The sequence below is a fragment of the Sceloporus occidentalis genome, unplaced genomic scaffold, assembly GCF_023333645.1.
Source record: "Sceloporus occidentalis isolate IW3139 unplaced genomic scaffold, rSceOcc1.0.p SCAF_5, whole genome shotgun sequence".
NCBI classification, from domain to species: domain Eukaryota; kingdom Metazoa; phylum Chordata; class Lepidosauria; order Squamata; family Phrynosomatidae; genus Sceloporus; species Sceloporus occidentalis.
The window spans coordinates 179,211,929-179,234,462 of record NW_028316985.1 but is presented as its reverse complement, the minus strand read 5'-3'; the positions used below and the strand labels follow the sequence as shown (position 1 = coordinate 179,234,462).

Here is a 22,534-nt window from a genome sequence, read left to right as displayed (position 1 = left end):
TGACCTGGGAATTTTGTTCCCACATATAATGCCCTACAACTTGGGTGGGAGTACCTTGAGTTAGCTGTTGTTGTGTGCCTCCAACTGCCCAAGTGGGGTTCCATGGCCAAGCAGGGTTTCGAACCCTGGTCTCTAAGTCCAGTGCTCAAACTGCTACACCACACTGGCTCAAAGGTGCTGCTAGATATGATTGGACTCCTAAACCTTTTCTAGTATATTATCATGTGCTATATGTGAGGAAGCCATACATTCCCATCACAGCACAACTTTGCGCTCCCCCCCCAGAACTCAAATATTTTCAAAACCTAAAAACTTGCAAATATGATGTGGAGAACAATAGATATGAAAAAGAAAAAAAACCCTCAGAATAATCTTTTAAAAATGCAGTCCCACAGAACTAAAGAAAGTTTTCCAAAAATTTAACCTAAGTGGCATGACTAATCCAAGACTCATCATACCAGCAACTGCTTTCCTCAACCACATGTATAGCCCAGAACATCTTCCACTTATTGTCATGCTCTCTACCCAGCTTTTCCACATACTTTCTTCAATGCACCGTAGCATGTTGCACAATAGGTACAGAGTTTATTGCCAAGAATAATACAGGGCTGTGCAAATTAGTATGAACACATCATACGCTAAATGTAGCGTGCTGTGAAATTGCATGAAAATGGGTGCAGCTTAGTTGACACAGATAATGCACAAATTTTGATCTCCCAGTTCACACATAACAAGTATTGATTTTGAGGATGATGTACAAGTAATGTTGTGACTAATGCTTCAATGGCATATAATGGCAGCAGATATGTTTGTTAACCTCTAATCGCCAATAATGGAGTGATGATTTCAAGAGCAAAAGCAAGGCACAGATGAAGTAAGTTTGACTATTCCAAATTTATCTCCCTGAAATATATTGCCAGAAATTTCTTCTTCCACCCACCTGTGTGCCTATTAGCAAAAGTAAATCCAGCAGGGAGAAAAATGCTTGAGAAAGTTAAACCACAGTAAAAACAAGAGTCAATTCCCCTCATCAAGGTACTTTTTGTTCTTAAACAGATGCCCACCCAATCTGAATTTTTAACAATTGGGTTTAAACAAATATTATCCACTGCCATCATATGTAGTCTGATAAGTACAGTACTATCCTGTACATGTCTACTCAGAAGTAAATATCACTCAAATTAACTGAATCCACTTAGGACAGCAGCCTATTGGTTTATTCAAAAAATATTTGTTATATCCTAGTTTCATTTTAACTCAATCCCATCATACCATTTTGTTTGGGTGTATGTTTGCATTCCCATACATATGTGCTCCTTTCCTTTCAGCACATTTGCACAACTGCAAATCTGTTCTGTGCATCCATCTGTCCTCAGATAATTCTGAGATGGTGTGCCAAAACAAATGAACAACAACAAGAACCTTGAAATTGGTTTGTGATGTAACTTCTGCTAAAGCAGCAGAAAAAGCTAGCAAGATGGTTAACATGTGCAAGACTATCATAAATTGATCAAATCTTTAATAACACAAGTAGTGGAAAAGAGTGTCTGTGGAGTACGGCAATGAAAGACTTCTCTCTCTGTCTCGTATATCCTTTATTCACATCTTCTCTGAAGACAGGGCACATGCACTACAAAACTCCAGAAGAGGACCATGACATAGTGACAAAGCATTAAAATGTGACTAAAAGATACAAAAGAATCCTGTAGCACATAGAGAAAAAGAAACCTGATTCTGATGTAGTGGATTAGAGTCCACAAAAGCTTATGCCAGAAGTTACTTTTTCTGTCTCAAAGGTGCTACAGGATTCCTTTATGCTGAAACATGCTAACACAATTATACTTTTGAATACCACTACTATAAAATGTGATATGTACTTTGCCACTTCTCTAAGAGTTATCAAAAACCACACGGCACCCAAAATAAATAAGGGACATATGGATGCATTCAGCGAAAAGGATGTGCATGACTGGGGTTTTAAAAGGAAAATTCACATTTTAATTAAAGAAATGTGAGAATAACATGGTTACACATATGTATGATGCACAGTTACTACCAATGGGCAGTAACTGGTGATCCAATTCAAAGAAAGACCATAAAAGATAGATGAAAATGAAATGGAAATTATAGTGGAAAGATGTTGGTGTGGCACGCACCTTCTGTATCATCGCGCAATTGCTCCACCAAATCTGTCAAATCCTCCCAAGAGTCTTTGCAAACAGCAAAAAAGGAAAAGAAAGAAAAAATGTCATGCAAGCCATGATCTAAAGAAAAGACTGGAAAATCAAGGTAAGAAAAGGAACAGAAAGGGAGCTAGTTATACAAGATACAAACAGAAGTGATTTAAAATCCAAACTTTTTTAGCCTGTTCTTTTATCAGCAACAGCAAAATTTATTGGACAGAAAAGGAACAGTAAATTTTCTTCAGCTCGTTTCAGTAAGAAAATCTAATAAGCTTTAAGTCAAATGAGAAAGTTAAAATCTACCTAAGAATACACATAATTTAGATTTGTAACCTCCCTAACTGAGGGTGTGTGAGTTCCAAGAAACTATGTGGCAGCCAGTCATTTTTCACAATTGCCTCCAAATTGCATCCCTGAAAATAAAGGGAAATGAAGCCTGTCCATGTATTTTGAACCTAAGTGAGTTCAAAGAAGCAGCCTAAAACAAACCTTAACATGCTCCTTGTTCTTAAATTATAGGCAGATTTACTGATAACACTATCTTCAATATCCTACTAAACCAGCCCTTTCACAAAAGATTGATCACTGCACTGATAGTACATTTGTTTCTTAAGTGCAAAGAGATACAGCCTACCTCAACACAAAAAATAATTGACCACTGTGGCGAATTGGTACTTTATATAAATTCAGACTTTTTTCTAGGTTCTTACTTACATTTTCTTTCTCTCCTTCAAGCCTAAATCAGACTGAGTAAGTTCGCACAGCAGCAACACAAGTGAAAGCATTCCTTCCTCTTACAGGCTGAAGCAGAGCTATAAAACACTGACGCTACCAAATAACACACCCATCCTGGCCTCATTCTCACAGGAAGGATGTCATCTCTTCCTCACTCGTGTATTAACTTGTGTGCAGCAGTATGAAAACAGCACACCTCTCAAAGTGATCCTCACAATTCAGCAAGATTTCCATATCTCAGGATTTATTTCCAATTCCCTGTTTTTATATTCTGCAAGTCTACTAAGCTAGCAGTATTGTTCTACTCCAATGGTGGCCATGGAACTACAGATCCAATAACATGTTGTCGTCGACACAAGGTGGAATATTTGGATAAACTGACTCACAAGAAGTCTGCACTTATTCTGCTTACAAAAATATTAAGTAGTATGGTTTGCTCATGTGCCTTCAAGTCATCTTGCCAAGATTTGTTCAGGGGAGGTTTGCAACTGCCTTCCCTGAGGCTGAGAGTATGTGACTTGCCCAAGGTCAACCAATAGATTTAATGGCCGAGCTGAGAATCAAACCCTGGGCTCCAGAGTCGCATTCCAACACTCAAACCACTACGCCACACTGACACTTTTTCCAAATCCCCCAGTGTTGGGATGGGTGGGACAAAAATTAGTTGTTTACCGCCTGTGAAATAAAGATCTAAACATGACAACTTTACCTCCTGCACCAAAAGCTGGCTTCTGACTTCATATTGTTAGTAATCTATTCTAATATTGACTTTGTGTATGTTTTAACTATATGGTAATCATTCTGCATTTTACTCTGCTTCTCCTAGCCATGAAGAAGGGCAAAGAGATACACAAGACCTTGCCCTATGATCACTGCAATGTGTTATTCAGTAACTCCTCTGGCTTCACCAGTACTAACCAAAACACTCTCAAGCATATTTCACAGTCATAAAGATCTAATACTTTTTAAAAAATGAAATCTGACATTTAAAAAAAATAAAGTCTGCAACCTGCTCCATTTCCTATAAAACTGTAGCACACATGTGCACAATCCTGCAACCCACAAATATTTATTATGCCTATTTTATTTGCTACTTAGAACACAAACCAATCTTCAACAACATACAAAAGAGAACCGTCAACTGTTTTGAACAGTTAGCTACAGAAAACTCACATTTAAAATGTCTAGTTACATAGTTATAAAAGTTAGATATGCCAAGTACAGGAAATAAAAGTTGACACAATAATTTTAATTTATACAATTAAGTACTGAACCATGTCATATGATGAACCAGAACATGTACCAGCATTTCATGTTGGAAGAAATCTAATTAAATAGTGGCTCCTAGTGATTATTAATGCAAAACATCAATTTGCTTGTGACGTACTTCAAAGGACATTTGCAAGGCATCAGAATTGTAAATCATTGACCAATGTGACAGCAAGAGGGCTTTCAAAGAATGGACAAAAAAATATTAAAGGGCAACTTTTCTGATTGCAGAAAGGCAACCTGTCTCCCATTTCACCCTGTGTTGTAATTCTCAATAGCTACAATTTACAATACAGTTCAAAGGAGGAATCTCAAGAAATTTTTACCATCTAAAATGACCAAAATCTGTGGCAGAACTGGCTAACTTTTAAAGCACATGGAAATATGTAGTTGGAGACTGCACACACTTTCCTGCAACTTACACATTGTTGAACACTGAACATATGCGCAAGAGACTTTAATCTCACCTTATCCTAGCATTTCTACTCTGCATAGTTACCACCTATGGCTACAAGAAGCCTATTAAAGGAAAGGTCCAGGGGGGGGGAACGCCACAAAACCGAGCCATAACTCAGTTGCTCAAAAATAACCAAGGCCCAGTACATACTTGAGGGAAAGGCTGAACTGGACGTGGCCTGTTTCCCTCTGAAGGGAGGGTGCAGCAGCCAAACTGCGCAGCGTCACTCCGGACCAAAGAACTGGGAAAACGTGTGGTGCCCGGTGGTGCAGATGCGGCACCACACTTGCATGATGCACGTGTGCCATGTATGGATGGTGCTATGTAAAGATGACGCCGTCCATACATGTTGGGGTTCCAGAACATGCAGATGCTGCATGCTCCGGAACCCTAATATCTTCGGTAGCACGGCGCTATTGGCCCACCTGTCTTGGGCCCAAGTTACATTAAAAAGTGTCAGGCTCCTTTTAAAAAGCAGATCATCTTCCTCGTGTAAGGGATTCTAAAAGATATATATATATATATATATATATATATATATATATGGCCTCAGACAAATTGATTGCCTTAAGTCAATAAAAATAAATGGCCAACTGCTCTTCAAGTTTTGCATTTCAACCTATGGAAAGATAAATTTAAAAAAACTTTTACATTACAATATATGGCTTTATTTACAGTAATTTTTTCCCTTCTAATCAGAATTGTTGATATATTTACATGTGAAGGAAACCTGTTATAATTCCATCTATAAAAAACCAACCTCTCAGCATGTTAAAAACACAGAGCGAGATCTACAGGTATGGCCAACAAACAAGAAATTAGTTTTTTGTGGGTTTTTCGGGCTATGTGGCCATGTTCCAGCAGAGTTTCTTCCTGAGTTTCGCCAGCATCTGTGGCTGGCATCTTCTCTGGCGAAATGTCAGGAAGAAACTCTGCTAGAACATGGCCACATAGCCCGAAAAACCCACAAAAAGCTATGGATGCCGGCCATGAAAGCCTTCAACTTCACAAACAAGAAATTGTAAGAAAAATGGAGAATGGAGAGAAAAAAATAATCTAGGAATGCATTTTGGCAAAAGCTTTCAAGTAGTCCCTAAAAGCTTCAAAATGTTTGTATTTATCTAGGCAAGGCTTCTCTGATCTGACTGTTTTATTTCACGTGGGCATATTGTTAGTTTTGGATAAACGTTTGCTGAAAAATATTTAACTGCTTGTGTAGGAACCAATCCCTATTCCATCCATGATAGTTCTGCCCTGGTACCAACTTTTCTGTTAAAGAAGTCATATGCAGGAACACATTGACGTTGTTAACTGAGGTATACTTGTATAGGCCTATTCAGGCATAAGCCACATTGAGTTCAGTTCAAATTCATCACGTTATTTACAGTCTTAAGGAGTTTTTAAACACTGTTGACATTGTGCCTCACCTTCTTTTTCCTTTCCCGGAATAAGATGAAATATAAACAAACGAACAAAAATATCTATATTTCTCTCCTTCTCACCAATTGCTTTGACCCAAGAGCTTCTGAGTTACATCCAAGGATTTGTAATGGCCTACTATGCTTCCTTTCGGTTTGACCCTTTTAGGAACTGCAAAGTCGAATGCTGTATCCCAAACTGCTTTTGAAGCTCCTCATGCAGTACAATCCAGCAGTCTATATGGACTTATGTAGAAGTAAGTCCCAAGCAGGTCTTATTCTCTAACAAACTACAACCTTTGTTTTCAAACAGTTTGCTCCATGATACAAGAGACTGCTGTTGAAGCAAAAAGTTACAGCCATCTCAGAAGGTTCTGTGAATTGTAAACATCTAGCAAACACTGTTGTCCTTTGCTGCTTCAGAGTTTATCTTACCGATAGCAGTTTGGTTCCAGGACATATAAGTGGACTACAACTGAAATAAGAATAAAAGAGATGGCCCATTTCTTAAACTAAGGAGACCACCAGAGCAGCATTCTAAAAAGACTCAAGTATGACAGGTAGGGAAAAAATTGCAGTTGCTCTGTGTAAGTGCATAGAAGACACTTCTATGGATTTTGAAAGATGTCCACATACCACAATCACATTAAACATTTTAGCCGTCATAATAGAAAAATAAAACAAAACAGTAGCAGACTCAGGCAATGACAGTAGACATCTGCTGACCAACTTGGAAATAAAGAGACCAGACACAGAAATATGAGTAGAAAAATGGGCCACTTTATTTAAATCAACCTATTTAAATGTTTTCTTGAAATAAGGAAAATGGAGGGATCAACCTGGTGTGGGAGCAGCTGTGGCAGGCGGTCTATTTCCCTGACCACCCCCACAGCCTCCCTTGAGCCCCAGGGATAACCCATATTTGGGTTGCTCCCCAACAGTGGTATCCCTAGGGTTGGTGTCACCCGGTGTGGGAACTCATGGTGTCACACCCCTCACTGACCTCCTCCCCCCATTTCACACCCTATAGAATCCTTAGTAATCCTTTTTTGCACTAATGTTACTCATAAATCATAATTTCCATATACCACTGAATGTAATGCTAATTATTGTGACATAAAACAACTAGCAAAATTAAAATTATATCTTCAACAAATGAAACAATAGCAATGCTATTGTCTTCTTGCAACACTGTGCACAAGAGCCTATCTTCAGTTCTTCTCAGTACCAGGAACCCAACCACAGTTATCAGTGAAAATCTGCAAAAAGTATCTAATGAATGATAAGGACTGACATCAGAATAATCAGTACTGATTAGAATTCTTCAGTAGCATAAGCAACAACATAAAATATACAGTCCTGCTTCTCTGTGGTTACACAGAACAAACATTTTTGTATTTGTTGTGTGCCTCCAAGTTGTTTCTAACTTACAGCAACCCTAAGTCAACCCTATCATGGGGTTTTCTTGGAAAGATTTGTCCAATTACCAACATGTGAAATAAATTTGATGAACTACACAAGTAAGTTTTAACTTTTTTTCAAGACCATATTCTGAAAGAAAGCAAACAGTTCAGTATTATTTATAGTTATTCTTAAAGAGCTGCACTGAGAGAATCACTCTGCATCTCACATTTGCAACTCTCTTTTGTTGTAAATGCACACTGTTTGTGTCTGACACATTCTATTCAGCATCCGTTTGGTCACTTGGCTCAATATAGTTAGACAAATCCTCCCAAATGTAATTATGTAAACTCTCAACGTGTTTGAACAGTACCAGTGTTGAGCATATTCATCAAAACAGTATTATCAACAACTACAGCAAAGACAAAAGCCCACATCTTTGTTTCCAAATAGTTTGCTCCATGATACAAAAGGCTGCTGTTCAATCAAAATGTTTATAGACATCTTTGAAGGTTCTGTGGACTGTGGTCAACCTCTATCAAACTCTGGTGTCCTTTGCTGCTTCAGAGATTATCATACCAATCGCAATTTGGTTCCCATCACTGTACCAAACACTATTGTACATACTAACATATATCCAAGTTTAAATGAAAATACCTATACCTATATTAGTATAAAGAGACACTGTAATAAACACCAAATAGTTGTATAGCTGATCTAATAGTGTATACTTTCCAGGGTTATGGAGGAATGGAAAGGGAGAGCAGACATAATCCTCCTCTAAGCAAGTAAAATCTTACCGTCTTATTTCCTTCTTGGCCAATGTGCCTGTGGTCTTTCTCCTCCACCTATGTTAGTGTAGAGCACTAACAGAATTCTTCCAGTCAAAAATGTGCATTTCACATTAAAGTAAGGGAATTTATTTTTGGATTATATTACAGGGAAAGGATTTAATTTTTTAAAACACTGATATCCTGGTTGATCTTCTGTGCTACCATAAAGGCCTCACAAGAATAGACTTGTTGCTTCAAACTAAAATGCATGTAGACCAACATCTCATTTTTATATCTAATGAATCAAGGAAGCCAACAAACAGGCCTAAAAGGCAACAGCTGTCCGCCCTTGCTTCCCCATCCCATAGATTCCATTTGCTTGCTTTTAATTAGCTTCACAGAAAAGGAGTTCTAATGACGTTCAGAAGCCATCAAACAGAAGACCTCTGCATTGAATGTGATGAGTGTCACTGTATACTCTATTTGATGTCAGAGCAAAGTCACAATAACATCAGTTCTCTCCAACTGGTCCCACAGTCTACAGCCTTAAATTTCCTATATGTCAGCAACAGTATTTGGTAATATTTCTAAATTAACTTTTATGAAACAAAAGTATTCTCTCATGTTTCAGAATCTCAACTCTTATTGGGAATGTAGGAAAGCGAATTGGCCCTCTGAGCTGGTGAGAAACCCTCTTAGTCCAATAGTTAATTTGAGTTTGAGATTTTACCATAGTTATGGTAAAGTCATGAATTCAAATTAACTAATGGACTAAGGGGGTTTCTCACCAGCTCAGGGGGCCCGTTAGCATTAGCTACCCTAGATTCCCAATTTTAAATTCAAAGCCCATGTAGAACTAGAAATATGAAATACAATGGTAAGCCACTATTCTGTCCTACTGTTTTATAAGAAATAATTCTGCCTTCTTTTCAATGTGTTTAGGCAATGAGGTTACAGCCATGACTGACAATCTGTGAGCAGCATGAGCCAGTGAGATAAATGTAGAGTGACCATCTGTCTGCAGAAGGGTCTGCCCAGTTTACTTCTAAGTGAATGTTCATATACATCACAGAGCAGTAAATAAAACCCACAAAAAACAACAGAGAAATTGTAGCATTGATTTGATTGGACAGTAGCAGTATATCCAGTCCTAGAATCAGTATGGCATATTAGTTTGAGTGCTGGCATATAACTTGAGACCAGGGTTTGAACCCCACCTCACCCCCCTCACCCATGAAAACCCACTGGGTGACCTTGGGCAAGACACTCTCTAAGCCTCTGAGGGTGGCAAAGGAAAACCTTCTCTGAACAAATCTTGTTAAGATAGTCCCATGAGAGGTGCACTTTTTGCCTCAGGGTCACCAAGTCAGAAATGACTTGGAAGACACACAACAATATCTAGTCCTGAAGAGCAGTCACACCAGTGACAGGACAGCGGTTCAGGGTCTTTCTATATGAGTCCTTACTTCATGCAAATCTAAACCCACTCCAGGTTTTTAAACATTTTAAAAAATCATCCCAGTGCAAATGAAGCCCATATTGTAGGGTTAGGTTAGCACTGTGGCTGAACATGAGTTTCATTACTCCTTCAGAACAACCCACTGTTATGTTGGTATTGCTAGGAAATGGGGCTGGAAAGGCAAGAACTAGAGAGCAACCAGAATGAAAGAAGGAAATCAAGAAGAGAGATTTAGGCTGCAATCCTACACAACTTTACCTGGAAGTAAACTTCATTCTGTGCAGCCATGCACAGAGTTGTTCTGTTACGAGAGCAATTCTATGGAAACATGTCTGAGAATAAGCTCCTTTCAACTCAGTCATACTTCTGAATAGAGATATACTTAGGGTGTTGCTCTAGGGAGACTTACTCTGGTCACTGAAGACAGTTATATTTTTAATATCATTTTTATTGTATTTATGCTCTGCTTTTCCTCCATTAACTAAAGATTTTAGTTACTAGAGGAAACCCTATGGGTTAGAGGTTATAGGTTAGGCTATAGTGACAGGTCTAAGGATTGTTGATTCATTCCAGGCAGCAAGAACTGTGTGAACATGCCAAACAAGCCTGTGTATCTCTCCCCTATCCTGCCAACCTCCACTCTGACTGTCATCTTTGTGACTGTGTGCTGTACACTGCAAAAGGAGAAGTGATCAATGGAAGTGCATTCATATTTAATTTTCTACCATGAATGTCTCGTTCAGCCAGGTGTCCCCCATCCAAAATGCACATATATAGGATGGTGGACACCTGGCTGAATGAGACTACATGTGAAAGGGATCTAGGAGTCCAAGTAGACCACAGGTTGAACGTGAGTCAACAGTGTGATGTGGCAGCTAAAAAGGCCAATGCAATTTTAGGTTGCATCAATAAAAGTATAGTGTCTAGATCAAGAGAAGTAATAGTACCACTCTATTCTGCTTTCGTCAGGCCCCACCTGGAATATTGTGTCCAGTTCTGGGCCCCACAATTCAAAAAAGACATTGAGAAACTGGAGCCTGTCCAAAGGAGGGCGACTAAAGTACTGAAGGGTCTGGAAACCATGTCCTATGAGGAAAGACTTAGGGAGATGGGGATGTTTAGCCTGGAGAAAACAAGGTTAAGAGGTGGTATGATAGCCCTGTTTAAATATTTGATGTCATATTCAGGAGGGAGCAAGCTTGTTTTCTGCTGCTCCAGAGAACAGGACCAGGAGCAATGGATGCAAGCTACAGGAAAAGAGATTCCACCTCAACATTAGGAGGAACTTCCTGACAGTAAGGGCTGTTCGACAGTGGAACGCACTCCCTTGGAGGGTGATGGAGTCTCCTTCTTTGGAGGTCTTTAAGCAGAGGCTGGATGGCCATCTGTTGGGGATGCTTTGACTGAGATTTCCTGCATGGCAGGGGATTGGACTGGATGACCCTTGTGGTCTCTTCCAACTCTATGATTCTATGATTCATGCTAATCATTTGCTTCCAGGGATATTGTTTTCACTAACATAGTAAAAATGGCTTTGACATTATTTTTGTACCTAAAATAGCTGTATTTAAGTTAAGTTCACAAAACACAAGGGAAAGCAGGTCATACAAATATACCAGTTGCAGCTAACAACAAAGAGCCACCATTTTCTCCATTAAAGCAATAATAATAATAATAATAATAATAATAATAATAATAATGTTTTATTTATATACCGCTATTCCAAAGATCATAGCGGTGAACAGCAAGTAAGCTAATTTGCCAGTAAGCTAATTTGCCCCCAACAGTCTGGGTACTCATTTTAGCGACCTTGGAAGGATGCAAGCCTGAGTCAAGCTTGGGCCCTTTTGCTGGTCTTGAACTCGCAACCTTGTGGTTTTGAGTGAATGGCTGCAGTACAGGCATTTAACCACTGCGCCACCAGGGCAGTGGTTCATTATTCAGATCATTATGTTCTGATCACCACAAAAGATAACCTTGTGTGAAATAACTTCCCTGAATTCCAGTTCCCTAAAGGAATCTACCATTAATGAGACCCACTCATGTATCTAAGCCCCCCATAAATAATATTCTGCCAGAACCTGAAAACAAACACACATCTTGTGCAGTGCAGAAAATACAGAGAGTGAGATGAGAACCAATACATTATGCCTTCTCCAAGAATGATTAACCATAGTAAAATCTCAGTTTTCACACTTAGATGAGAAACACTGTACGCACAGGATTTTTCTACTTCTTCATGATGGTCACTGATGCCAAAAATATATCAGAAAACTCTCAGATAAAGAGAAAATATATCCAGTCTACAGTGTGTCTACAAGTATGTAAGTATGTAGACAATTATTAACGCAGGGCATACTTACTAAATCCAGCAACAATGAAGTTGCTATTTCCCATTAATTTTCCTAAATTTAAGCATCTCATTCTGGGCTTGGTCTGGCAGACCTTAGGAGTCAATATTTAAGCATTTCCAACTGGGCCTCCAAAGCAATTTAGTACTTGCTGTATCAACTACTTATATCCAGTTGAAAAAGCAGCTATGGGGCAATTTATAGAACAAGAAGATGTGATCAAAAAGGATGTGTGAAATCATATGTTGATAATATAAATAATATCAAGACTGAAGTAACATTTGAGTTCAGATCCTACATCACTAGACATAACGACAATGAAAGAGCTTCACTGTCATAGTTACGTCTGTTGATGTCAGCCCCCCCCCCCCAAACCAAACTACTGTTTCCAAGAGGATGCAGATTCTAGCAATGGAAAATAATGCATGCAGTGCTCTCAGGGTTATGGGGCATGTTGAGAACAAGCAGCCTGAGAGGCCCCTCAGGATACTTCCATAACTGTTTCTCTTAATGTACCTCATCACTGACAGCATCATTTCCCAATCCCTTGATCCACAGCACCCCAGAAACCGTTCAGTTGAGGTATAGATAGGATGAAAAGGTAGGCTTCTGAGGTGAGATTTCATTATTAACAACCATAAACATGAATCCCCAAGCAGTTACAGGACTGTAAATCCAGTTTATAGAATGCCACCTAAGGGCTCGTCTCAAACTGATTCATGAGAACAAGTTCACATAAACCAAATTCTGTGGACTTGCTATGGAAAAAGAAGAAGCATCATAACTGAGATGTGGGCTAATCAGGAAATGTCATTTTAATTGCAAAATAATCCTTCCCACACTACTCTTTATTTTTTTTAAACAGGGCCATTGGGACAAAAGCAAAATTATATCTAGACAGAACAACAAAAGTTGTAAAGAAATTAAGCGACTGGCTGTTTTCACCCAGCTGAAGCAAAGCTGATGCCAGTGTATTCGCGTCTTTTACTCCAAGTTTCAATTCGAGCCTCAAGTTCTTGCAAGATACTTTCAAGTCAAGTCTCAAATTGAATCTCAAGCCTGGGAGGGAACCTTAACAGAAAAAAGGTGGTGGTGGCGATGGCGGGGTGAGGGTGGAGTTTCAATAATTAGAAAATCAAGACATGTACAAAGTGACATAAAAATAAATCTCAAGAGGGAATAATAATAATAATAATAATAATAATAGCCAAAAGGCTACCAGAGCAGCGGAATAGCAAATATGTTAAGCAACGGGCTTGAGGCGGAAGGATCCTTCTAAAGCTTTTCAAACATTTTAGAAGGCTCTTCCAATGTGCAGTGGGAACAGGCTGGTGAGAAGACCTCAACCCCAGTCTCAAGTCCACTGCCTAATGTGTTTGCTGTTCCTGGATGGAGTTAGATCTTCAAGTCAGTCACTGCATCATTTATTGCCAAGTCAAGTTCAAGTCAAGCCATTGAAGTGACTTGAGTTTGACCGGAGTTCAAGTCAATCAACTCAAGTCCACATTGCTGGCTGATGCCCACAAACATCATTTGTTCACATTCAACTTGTTATTTTACCTCTCTTTGTTCTCTCGCCAGCTGTCAAAACTTTGATTTCTGTCTCCTAATAGGAAAAGACTGGTACATCTAAAAATTAGTTTGCATTGAAAGACATAGTTGTGTTAGTCTGGATCAATATGCAAAGAGATCTTGTAGCACCTTAGAGACTAAGAGCCTGTACAGACAGGCCAAAATAAAGCTGCTTTGGGTCACTTTGGAGGTATGCTATTTAAATGATGCATGTATCCTAAAAGACCAGAAGCCACGTCAAAGCCATGCTCCAGTCCTAAGGACTGGCACACTGCTTTGGTGCAGCTTTTGGTCTCTTTGGGCAACTTTATTTTGGCCTGTCTGTACAGACCCTAACTGAGAGAAAGAAACAATTTGGTAGCATAAGCTTTCATAGACTTGTCTACATATTCAGATGCCATTTGTATGTTAGTAAAGTCCCATGTGCACTGTTGGTGTCATATATAAATTACAAAAAGGTACATTACGAAAAGGCTACCATCTTAATCTGACACCTGCAACTTCTTTCCATCAGTTTCCACATGGTAAACCAGATTTAACTGATGTGTTGCAGAACCCTTTTGAGCTATTTCCATAAGCTGCCAGCAGTGGATTTGTGAAGATAATGCAGCACAAGGTACTGGCGTTTCATTTCTGGGTCAGAATTTGGAAATGTGAACAAAGAAAAACATTATGTTACCAAGTCCCCCTGGGAAAAGGCTGGCGAGTTGAATTCAGTAATAACTGTGCATTGCAAAAATGAACAAAAAAGCAAATACAAAACCTCCCTTGAACTGGACTCAGTGTAGGAAAAGACTATTGATAATAACAGTGCCAAGTAGCAGTGGGTTCCTGCCCCAGTTGTCATTAAACGGGAGTATGGTACTAGAAAATGACATATGTTTTCACCTTTGCTTCATAACAGTCATTCTAGCAGGGATCCAAACAGAATCCCACAGGATTTTGGAGTGGCAGAGAGATCTAAACTAGCTCTGCCAGATGCTTTATTGTTTTGGCATAAAGAGGAGCTCTTGAAGCAGAGGTTCTGAATGATCAATCCTTATGCCATTTCATTTGCTGTCTCCACTGTCATTTTCCTATGTATATGTTCTTACTAAGCACAATGAGACATCTTTTAAACTTCAAAAATGGAGATTTTATACATAGTGTATCAGAACATTTTGAACAGTAGTATTTTAAGATAAATCAGAATTTCCACAATTCTAGCTACAGAGACATTTAAACATCATATTCTGTATCTGACATGTAGCCCTATTTATAAAACAAACCTTTTTAAAAAGAAAACATCTATCTCTATCAAAATACCAAGATTCACCTTTCTTTCTTTTTTAAAAATATCTTTTTATATAAGAATATATTAATATTCTTTTAATATTTTTAATAAGATTCGCCTTTCAAAGATGGTAAACATGCTACCAAGCTTCGCATTGTTCATCTTTGTTGCTGAATGCTGGAGGTGGGTAGTTTTTAAGGAAAACAAAGAACTCCAGATATACACAGTTTCTGCTACTACTAGCAGAATTCAGCTTATTTAGAATTCAGCTTATTCTTCTTTAAATAAGGTTACACTGCACTGATTAAACGCATATACACTTTCCATATTCCTGTAATAATGCTCTGAAATGGTGAAGATCAACACCCACCTTCCCAAACCGATGTAAGCTGTAATAAAGCTTGCAGGCCTCCCTAGATAAAAAAAATGCAACCATACCTTCATGGGTAGGTTCAGGATCAGGTGTAAGAGAGATGTCATCCAGCTCTCGCAAACAGAGCCACTCTCCATCCATGGACACTCGGAATTTGCAAAGATATATTGTCTCCATGGCAGCCTGTGTGATCTTGTCTGTGGTGGGGGTTGGCATATCGCTTGGCGGTGTCAGAGCAGACATGATGACTCAGCTGGTACAACAATAAAATCAAAATACAAAATGAAATAAAATGGAAAAACCTTTCCGATAAAAGGGGGGGGGGGAACCAATGCTAGATCAGATGAGATTAGCTCAGGATCACAAGACTGCACTAGTTCTTAGAGAAAAACAAGGCACAGGACACAAGAGAGGGGTCGATGCCCCTTCTCCTCTGTAGTCTCTTCTTATGTCTTCTTCCGCAATGCACGCTCTTTTCTTCAAATCAACTAGAAGCAGTTACTCCTAAACAATCACAACAAATGTGGCCTCTGCATCCAAAAAATAGCTCTCTTTGCTGTTTCCTAAAGAAGCTTCCTGGGGGGGGAAAGCCCCAAAGATAGTGAAATATATAGAAGAAGCAGTATCCAGAATAACTGAAATTACCAGTGTCTGTCTGTCTGTCTCTCTTTCTCTCCCCACTTCAGATGAAACAAGCCACCGAGTGATAATAGGATTGGTTGTGCGCAGTAAGCAGGGTGTTGACCAAAATGGCTGACTAATGAACTGAACTGAAAATTCAGACTCATGTGACCAGCTTGCTCTGAGCGTCGGGCAGTCAATTCCCAGGATGCTTTATAGATGCTGCTGATGCTGATGCAGGAACAGCAATTAAGCTGATCTTGCTCTCAGCATCCACAGCCTCTTTTCAGACTCTGCTAGTCAATCTGAGATCGCAGACATAACACAATGCGTGCCTTTCTGCTCTGTCAGTTTCATGGCACAAAGAGATCTAAACCACATTTGTACTCAGCCTAAAGTTAGAGTCAGATGTGTACGAACATGGGATTTCAACAGAAATAAAGCACGGATTTTACTATTTAATATGACAATGACAATATTAACTTCATAAATTAATATGTCAATGACAGAAGAAGAAGAAAAAGATCCATCCTTTGTTTGCACATAGCTTATTATGCATGATAACATAATGTACAATCCTGACCTTAAGCATGATTTTAGAGAGACTGCAACATATTGTAAATAATAATAATAATCTCAAGGTTACTGCATAACCAACTGAAGGCCATAGTCAAACTCTAGCAAAGGCATCACGTCTATCTTTAACTCAATATGAACAGGACCCTAATTTATTCATTATCATTTCTCATTAGAATGCAAAATGAAGAGAGACTCCTCACTGGACTACAGTGATCTTTAAAAGCTAGTGCTCTTAAAGAAAGCTTGAAACATGAGCCCAATAGGGAATTACTCCTGGGTATATATTAATGACCAAAACACCTGCATACTGAGAAGACCAGATTGACAAGGGCAAGAAAGCCATTTCAGTAAAGGTTACATAGAAATCATTCCTGGCTCCTGTAAGAAATCATTATTAAGAATTGCTCAAAGAAGTGTATTATACTTTACTAGACAAAAAAACTTGGAAAAATTGTAAACATTTCAAACCATGTGCAAAATATCTCAAGAATTTTAATAAAGAGCTGGGCTACAAACAATAAAATGAATTAAGAGCAAACATTAAATACTGTGCACAAAGCAAAATTCTACATATGTAAGAGCTAAGAAATATATGATAGTGGTGTCTAGCAGTTAGTTACACAGTAGGGAGGCTAAGACCCATAAACCAAAATTGACTATTAATATCATTTTAGATTGCCTAAACTCAAATATTACAGCAAAGAAACACTATTCCCTTTGTGACCCTCACAAAACAACCTAGACTGAAATTACATTTAGGATATTAATGTCAACTCCCATTAGGATGAACAAAGATGAATACTGTAGTACAATCAAGTTAATATTGTAATATCAGTGTAAGATTGAGAAGTATACACAAAGAAGAAACACAGCAGCTAGCAATGTCCTCATCCTACTGCCGCAATCTGAATGCTTACCCAAACGTACTAGTTTGCCATCAACTACTTTGCTGAAAATGATGCCAATGAAGACTACTCAGTGACAGACAATGCATGTGTGCAGGAAACTCTTTTGAAAGTTAAAAATAACATAACCCTAAAACATGGGGAACCTAGTCTTGAGGAAAGATTGCTAGAAGTTAAATCAGGTAGACTAAAAATTTCCAAAATACTAAATGTCATTAATCTCAGATATGCATGCAGGAATCCACTGGTCAGGTCCAAATGTACTGGGACTAGTAGACACATTAAAAGGAGGCAGCACAGACATATGATATGAATGGGAATGGTGCTGAAGATGTATAAAATTAAACCTTGCTATAGGCTAGAGTACCTCCACACACACAAAATGAAATCTTGATGACCATATGTATATTCCTAGGAGGTAGAGAATGGTCCTTCACAGCTGCTATGAGTGCAATAACCAGCTGTCATTTATGGAATGGCCTATGTGAACAGCTGGAGAGTCCACATTCCTAGATAGATAATTTTTTTAAAAAGCATCATTGGTGAAAACTAGTGTTTTTCCAAGTAATTGTACACTGTCTACTGCAAACAGTACAACTGTACCAGCTTTTCTGGAAGACAAAATAATCATGAGTATCATACCCATAAGGAGATGCATCTAAGGAAGTAGACTGAAGTCTATGAAAGCTCATGCTGCTAATTTCTTTCTTTCAGTTAGTCTCAAAGGTGCTACAAGATTTTGCTACATACCCATAGGGAGATGCAGTTCACTTCAAGAGCAGCAATACCTCCACCTGAGCACCACTTTTCTGCAAGCCCAATAGTTGCTGTCACACACTCCTGTCTGCAACAGGAAGGTTTAACCACAAATCAGTTGAAAGAGTCCTCATTAATACAAGGGGAAAACTGCTAGCAATCCCAGCAAATGTTTCTGTGATACAGTACAGTTACAAACGGACATGGATGCTTAATAAGAACCAACTACACTGTAAATCCCAAAATGTTATGCCCAACTCAGAAACAGAACTTCATTCCATATCGCTAAATGTAAACATCCCAGTAAGAGTAGATTATGTTCGCACTGAGGACACTGAATGACCTGAGGAAGAAAAAGCTAGCTTTCAAGCACCTTAAATGAATGACCCACTCAACCATACGACATACACATGATAATATTCCATTACTTCGCAAAATTAAGCATAGGCAAAAAAAACTACCTTTCCTAAAGAATGAAAAATCAAAAGAGGAACCAAACTGACACAATTAACAAACAATCCTTCAGAGTGGATGTTTCCTGTATGTATGCTATAGATTTTATAGTTGAAACATGGTTATCTTGGAAGCTGTTACAAAATACCAGAATTACTTGCCCAAATGACATGCTAAAAAGCCACCTCAAATCAACTATAAAAGATCGTGTACATGTTCAAGAAAATGCATGCCACCCTGGTACAGTGGATAAAAGTGCAAAGCTTGAACACAGCAGACATAGGCTCAAAATCAAAACTCTATTCAGCCACAATGTTGGTTGAAGGCTTTTGGACAATCAACCTCTGTCAGCCCTTGGAGTTATTGTGGAAGTGAAAAAGCAATTGCTTGTAGAGAAATGTGAACTTTATTGAAGTTGTGTGCCTTCAAGTTATTTCTTGCTCATGTTGACCTTCAGGCAACCTTGTCAGAGGGTTTCCTTAGTGAGATTTATTCTGACAGCCTCTGAGGCAGAGAGAAAGTGACTTGCCCAAAGTCACTCAGGTCCCATGTTAAGTGATGATTTGAACCTTGATAACTAAGAGTCGCAGTCCAACACTCAAACCACTATACCGCACTGCCCTTCTTTGAACTCCACTCCTATAAATAAAATTCTAAGCTCTAACAACATGCTTCAAAGTACATGAGTTTAGAATATAAACCTAACACATTTAAACCATGGACGGAAATTATGTGACCCTCCAAATGTTGATGGACTGCAAGTCCCAACAACTTTAGTCAGTACAGCCAATAATGAGAAATGCTGAAGTTGCAGCTCAGCAATATCTGGAGGGCCAGGTGATTGCCACCCCTCCTTTAAAGGTTCAGGATACAGAGAACAAGTGCTACATTAATTTTACTTTCCATCAGTTATGTGGGCACGAATTAGATACTGGCCATCAATAGTAAGATGCCCTTTGATTATCCTAGAAAATAGAATGTCAATTTTTCCCCTTCATTTATTGAAAACAATTGCCACATTAGCTCTAGTGGCCATCTGTCACAAGAAGACAATCTAAGCAGAAAAACGTAACAAGATACAAAGAGCTTAGTTATAAAGTTTCCACTGCCCAATTTTAGTGATTTCTGCTTTTAAATCTTTGATCCATGTGACTTTGGATCAGCATATTGAAGGCTACTCTGACAAACTCTGGAATATAGTTAGGTTTCCTTAATGACTATATAACAATGGACTTGTTCTAATTGTTTCATATTGTGAATAAAAGGCTCTACATATGTTTTAGATTATTTATATTCTAGAATTAATAAAGAAAAAATGGCTACTGTCTCTCTCTCCATACACACACACACACACATATAAAGTGTGTGTGTGAGTGTGCATGTGTGTTACAGTTAACCAGAGTGATAGAGTAATTTCAGTGTTTGACTATGACTCTGAAGACCAGGGTTCAAGTCAGCCATGAGACCCACTGGGTGACCTAAGGCAAGTCACACTCTCTTAGGCTCAGAGGAAGGCAAAGGCAACCTTCTCTGAACAAATCTTGCCAACAAAACCCCGTAACAGGGTCTCCTTAGGGTCACCATAAGCCAGAGACATCTTAAAAGAGCACTACAACATAAGTATTGTTGGAAAGGTTCACATTTCAGAAGTAATTCCTGAGCCTTTGACAAGGTTAAAAAGTCCTTTCCCCTAAGCAAAATTCACTAGCTGTGTATGCTAACCAGAGCCTCAGCAGTTCCCCATTTTATATACTCAAAATATGCTGAACATTTCAGAAACAGGCATATGAACATAAATATAATACTCCCTTACTTTGCCTTTTCATTTCCAAATATTGAAAGGGAAACTACTGTAATGTCTAAGGCACTTTATTTGCCAGCATAAAAGCCAAGAATTTATTTTCTCCTCCGGTTTCTGACAACAGTGAACTGACAGAGGTGCCTCAGTACCACACTGACCACCCTCCATTTATTATAAATGAGACTAGATACACTCCCTAGGATGTAGAGCTTGTCCTCAAGACCACACTCCTGGTCATCACATAAGCCTGACATTGCCACTGTTACATAACAAATTAAATGGTTTTAATTTCAATTTTGATTGAGCAATATTTCCTTCTTATATGCTACACATTATTCTGTGACAGTAACACACATACGGCTAGGGAAAATGGCTGATAATGATTTACTCAAGGCAACCAGCGCACTAAGTGGGACTTTGACCCATATCCAAGGTGCTATCTAATGGCCTTCTAGTCTGATATTTTTATGACTACTGGAAATAAGTAAGCCTTGATAACAGTGATTTGTTTTATGGGGGAAAAAGACATACTTGAAAATTTTCTGAGGCCCTAAAAGTAAAGCATAATTTAACATGCTTAGTTTACTAACATCTACTAAACAAAAGCTTTTAATCTTCCAACCCATAATTAACTGAACTGAAATATCTGACTGGAGAAAAAATTAAACAAACATGCCTAAAGCAGTTTAAATATTATTTTTAGACAAACCCAAAGCTTTATGTGAAATTAATTTTATTAGAATGCTTGTCTTTAAATTTTTACAGCAGATTCTTCCCTTACACTGTTATTTACATTTATGTGGATAGGTAGTGAAAACTAATTTGAGCATACCCAACAAACTGTGTATGATAGGCTGAGGTTGTCCACTTACCTACTTCAAAAAGAATGTAACTCTCATGCACTGAGGATCCCTTAGTTTCACTATTGCTCCCTGTGTGATTATTTGCCAAATACTATATTGGCATTCATTTATTATTGCTAAAGAATTAAATGGCTATGTAACTTTTTTTTAAGTACTAAAGAGGTTTCTTCCACAGAAAAATCCTACAAAACAAATAAGTCTGCTCTTTATCACTGACCATGACCTTCCACAAGACTTGCATTCAGCTATCTTTTGATCTCTGTTACCCTGATCTCATCCTAGCAATGATTTTTTTTCATATACAGAGTATTTCTAACGCATGCACAGCTATAAAGAAATGCTATATCTAGAACACCACACATGAACACATCCATGGTTTTAACACACCTTAATTTCTAGATGAAGGAACTATTTGGTATAAGGCAGCAACGTGCCACAAGTCAAGCACAGAAGCATGTGAGATTGTACCGCTCTTTACTGTGCATGATGGCACATGTGCAGCCTCTGTGCCTTGGAATGTTTCTCATTTTGGTCTACAAACCCAGGGAACAAATAATAGCTAGAGCTGTTGTTGTGGCCTTCAAGTCCTTTCCAATTTACGACCATCCTAAAGGGGGGGGGGGTCTGGGGCTGAGAGCATGACTCACCCAAAGTCAAGAAGTGGGTTTCCATAGATGAGGAGGAATTGAAACCCTGCTCTCCAGAGTCATAATCCAATGCTCAAACCACACCACCATCCTAGCTCTCAAGCACAGAGTTACAGAGAAATAGAGTGTTGATGTTGATAGTTCTGCCCATTCAAAAGCATATATTTCATAAATCCAAGGAACATGACACAGATGCTAAACAGGTATGGTTGTTTGAAATTGTCAGGATGAAGGACTATCTGGTTACCACATGAAAGCTATGCAAGAACAGAGAATAAGAGTGTGGAAGAAAAGGACTGTACAAGAGGGGCAAATTATAACAAGGAAGACTATACAATATTTAAGAGTTGTATAAATGTGTACATGATGAACACTGATTTGCATGTACAGCTCATAAAGCAGAAAGAAGAACTACAACAAATTAATATGGTACATGTTCTCCATTTTTTTGGTGTCAAACTGTGATTTTCATACAGATGACACATAATATCAATAAGCGAATACTAAGGCTTTATCTGCACTGCAGAAATAATGCAGTTTGATACCACTTTAATTGCCCCGTCTCAATGTCAAGGAATTGTAGTCTGTTGTGGCATGAGACATCTCTGACAGAGAAAGCTAAATATCTGGGGGGGGGGGGAGACC

At 38.6% G+C, this 22,534-nt stretch overlaps 1 protein-coding gene across 8 annotated transcripts in view; it reads right to left on the bottom strand.

Annotated features, from left to right (window-relative positions):
* RUFY3 (RUN and FYVE domain containing 3) overlaps positions 1-22,534 on the bottom strand; it is a 63,426-nt gene that overhangs the window by 35,940 nt on the left and 4,952 nt on the right. The window contains exons 1-3 of one of the 8 annotated variants that reach the window (XM_089526319.1): positions 15,910-16,274; positions 15,330-15,517; positions 2,157-2,210 (exon numbers count right to left, since the gene is read on the bottom strand). The exons of 2 other annotated variants lie outside the window; for them this stretch is intronic. In XM_089526319.1, the coding sequence (XP_089382445.1) occupies positions 2,157-2,210; positions 15,330-15,507 (232 nt within the window). In that variant the 5' untranslated portion in view covers positions 15,508-15,517; positions 15,910-16,274. Of the gene's footprint in view, positions 1-2,156; positions 2,211-13,606; positions 13,676-15,329; positions 16,275-22,534 lie in introns of those variants that run through there. 5 more of the 8 variants (XM_089526321.1, XM_089526325.1, XM_089526323.1 and 2 more) reach the window with 5 other exon arrangements.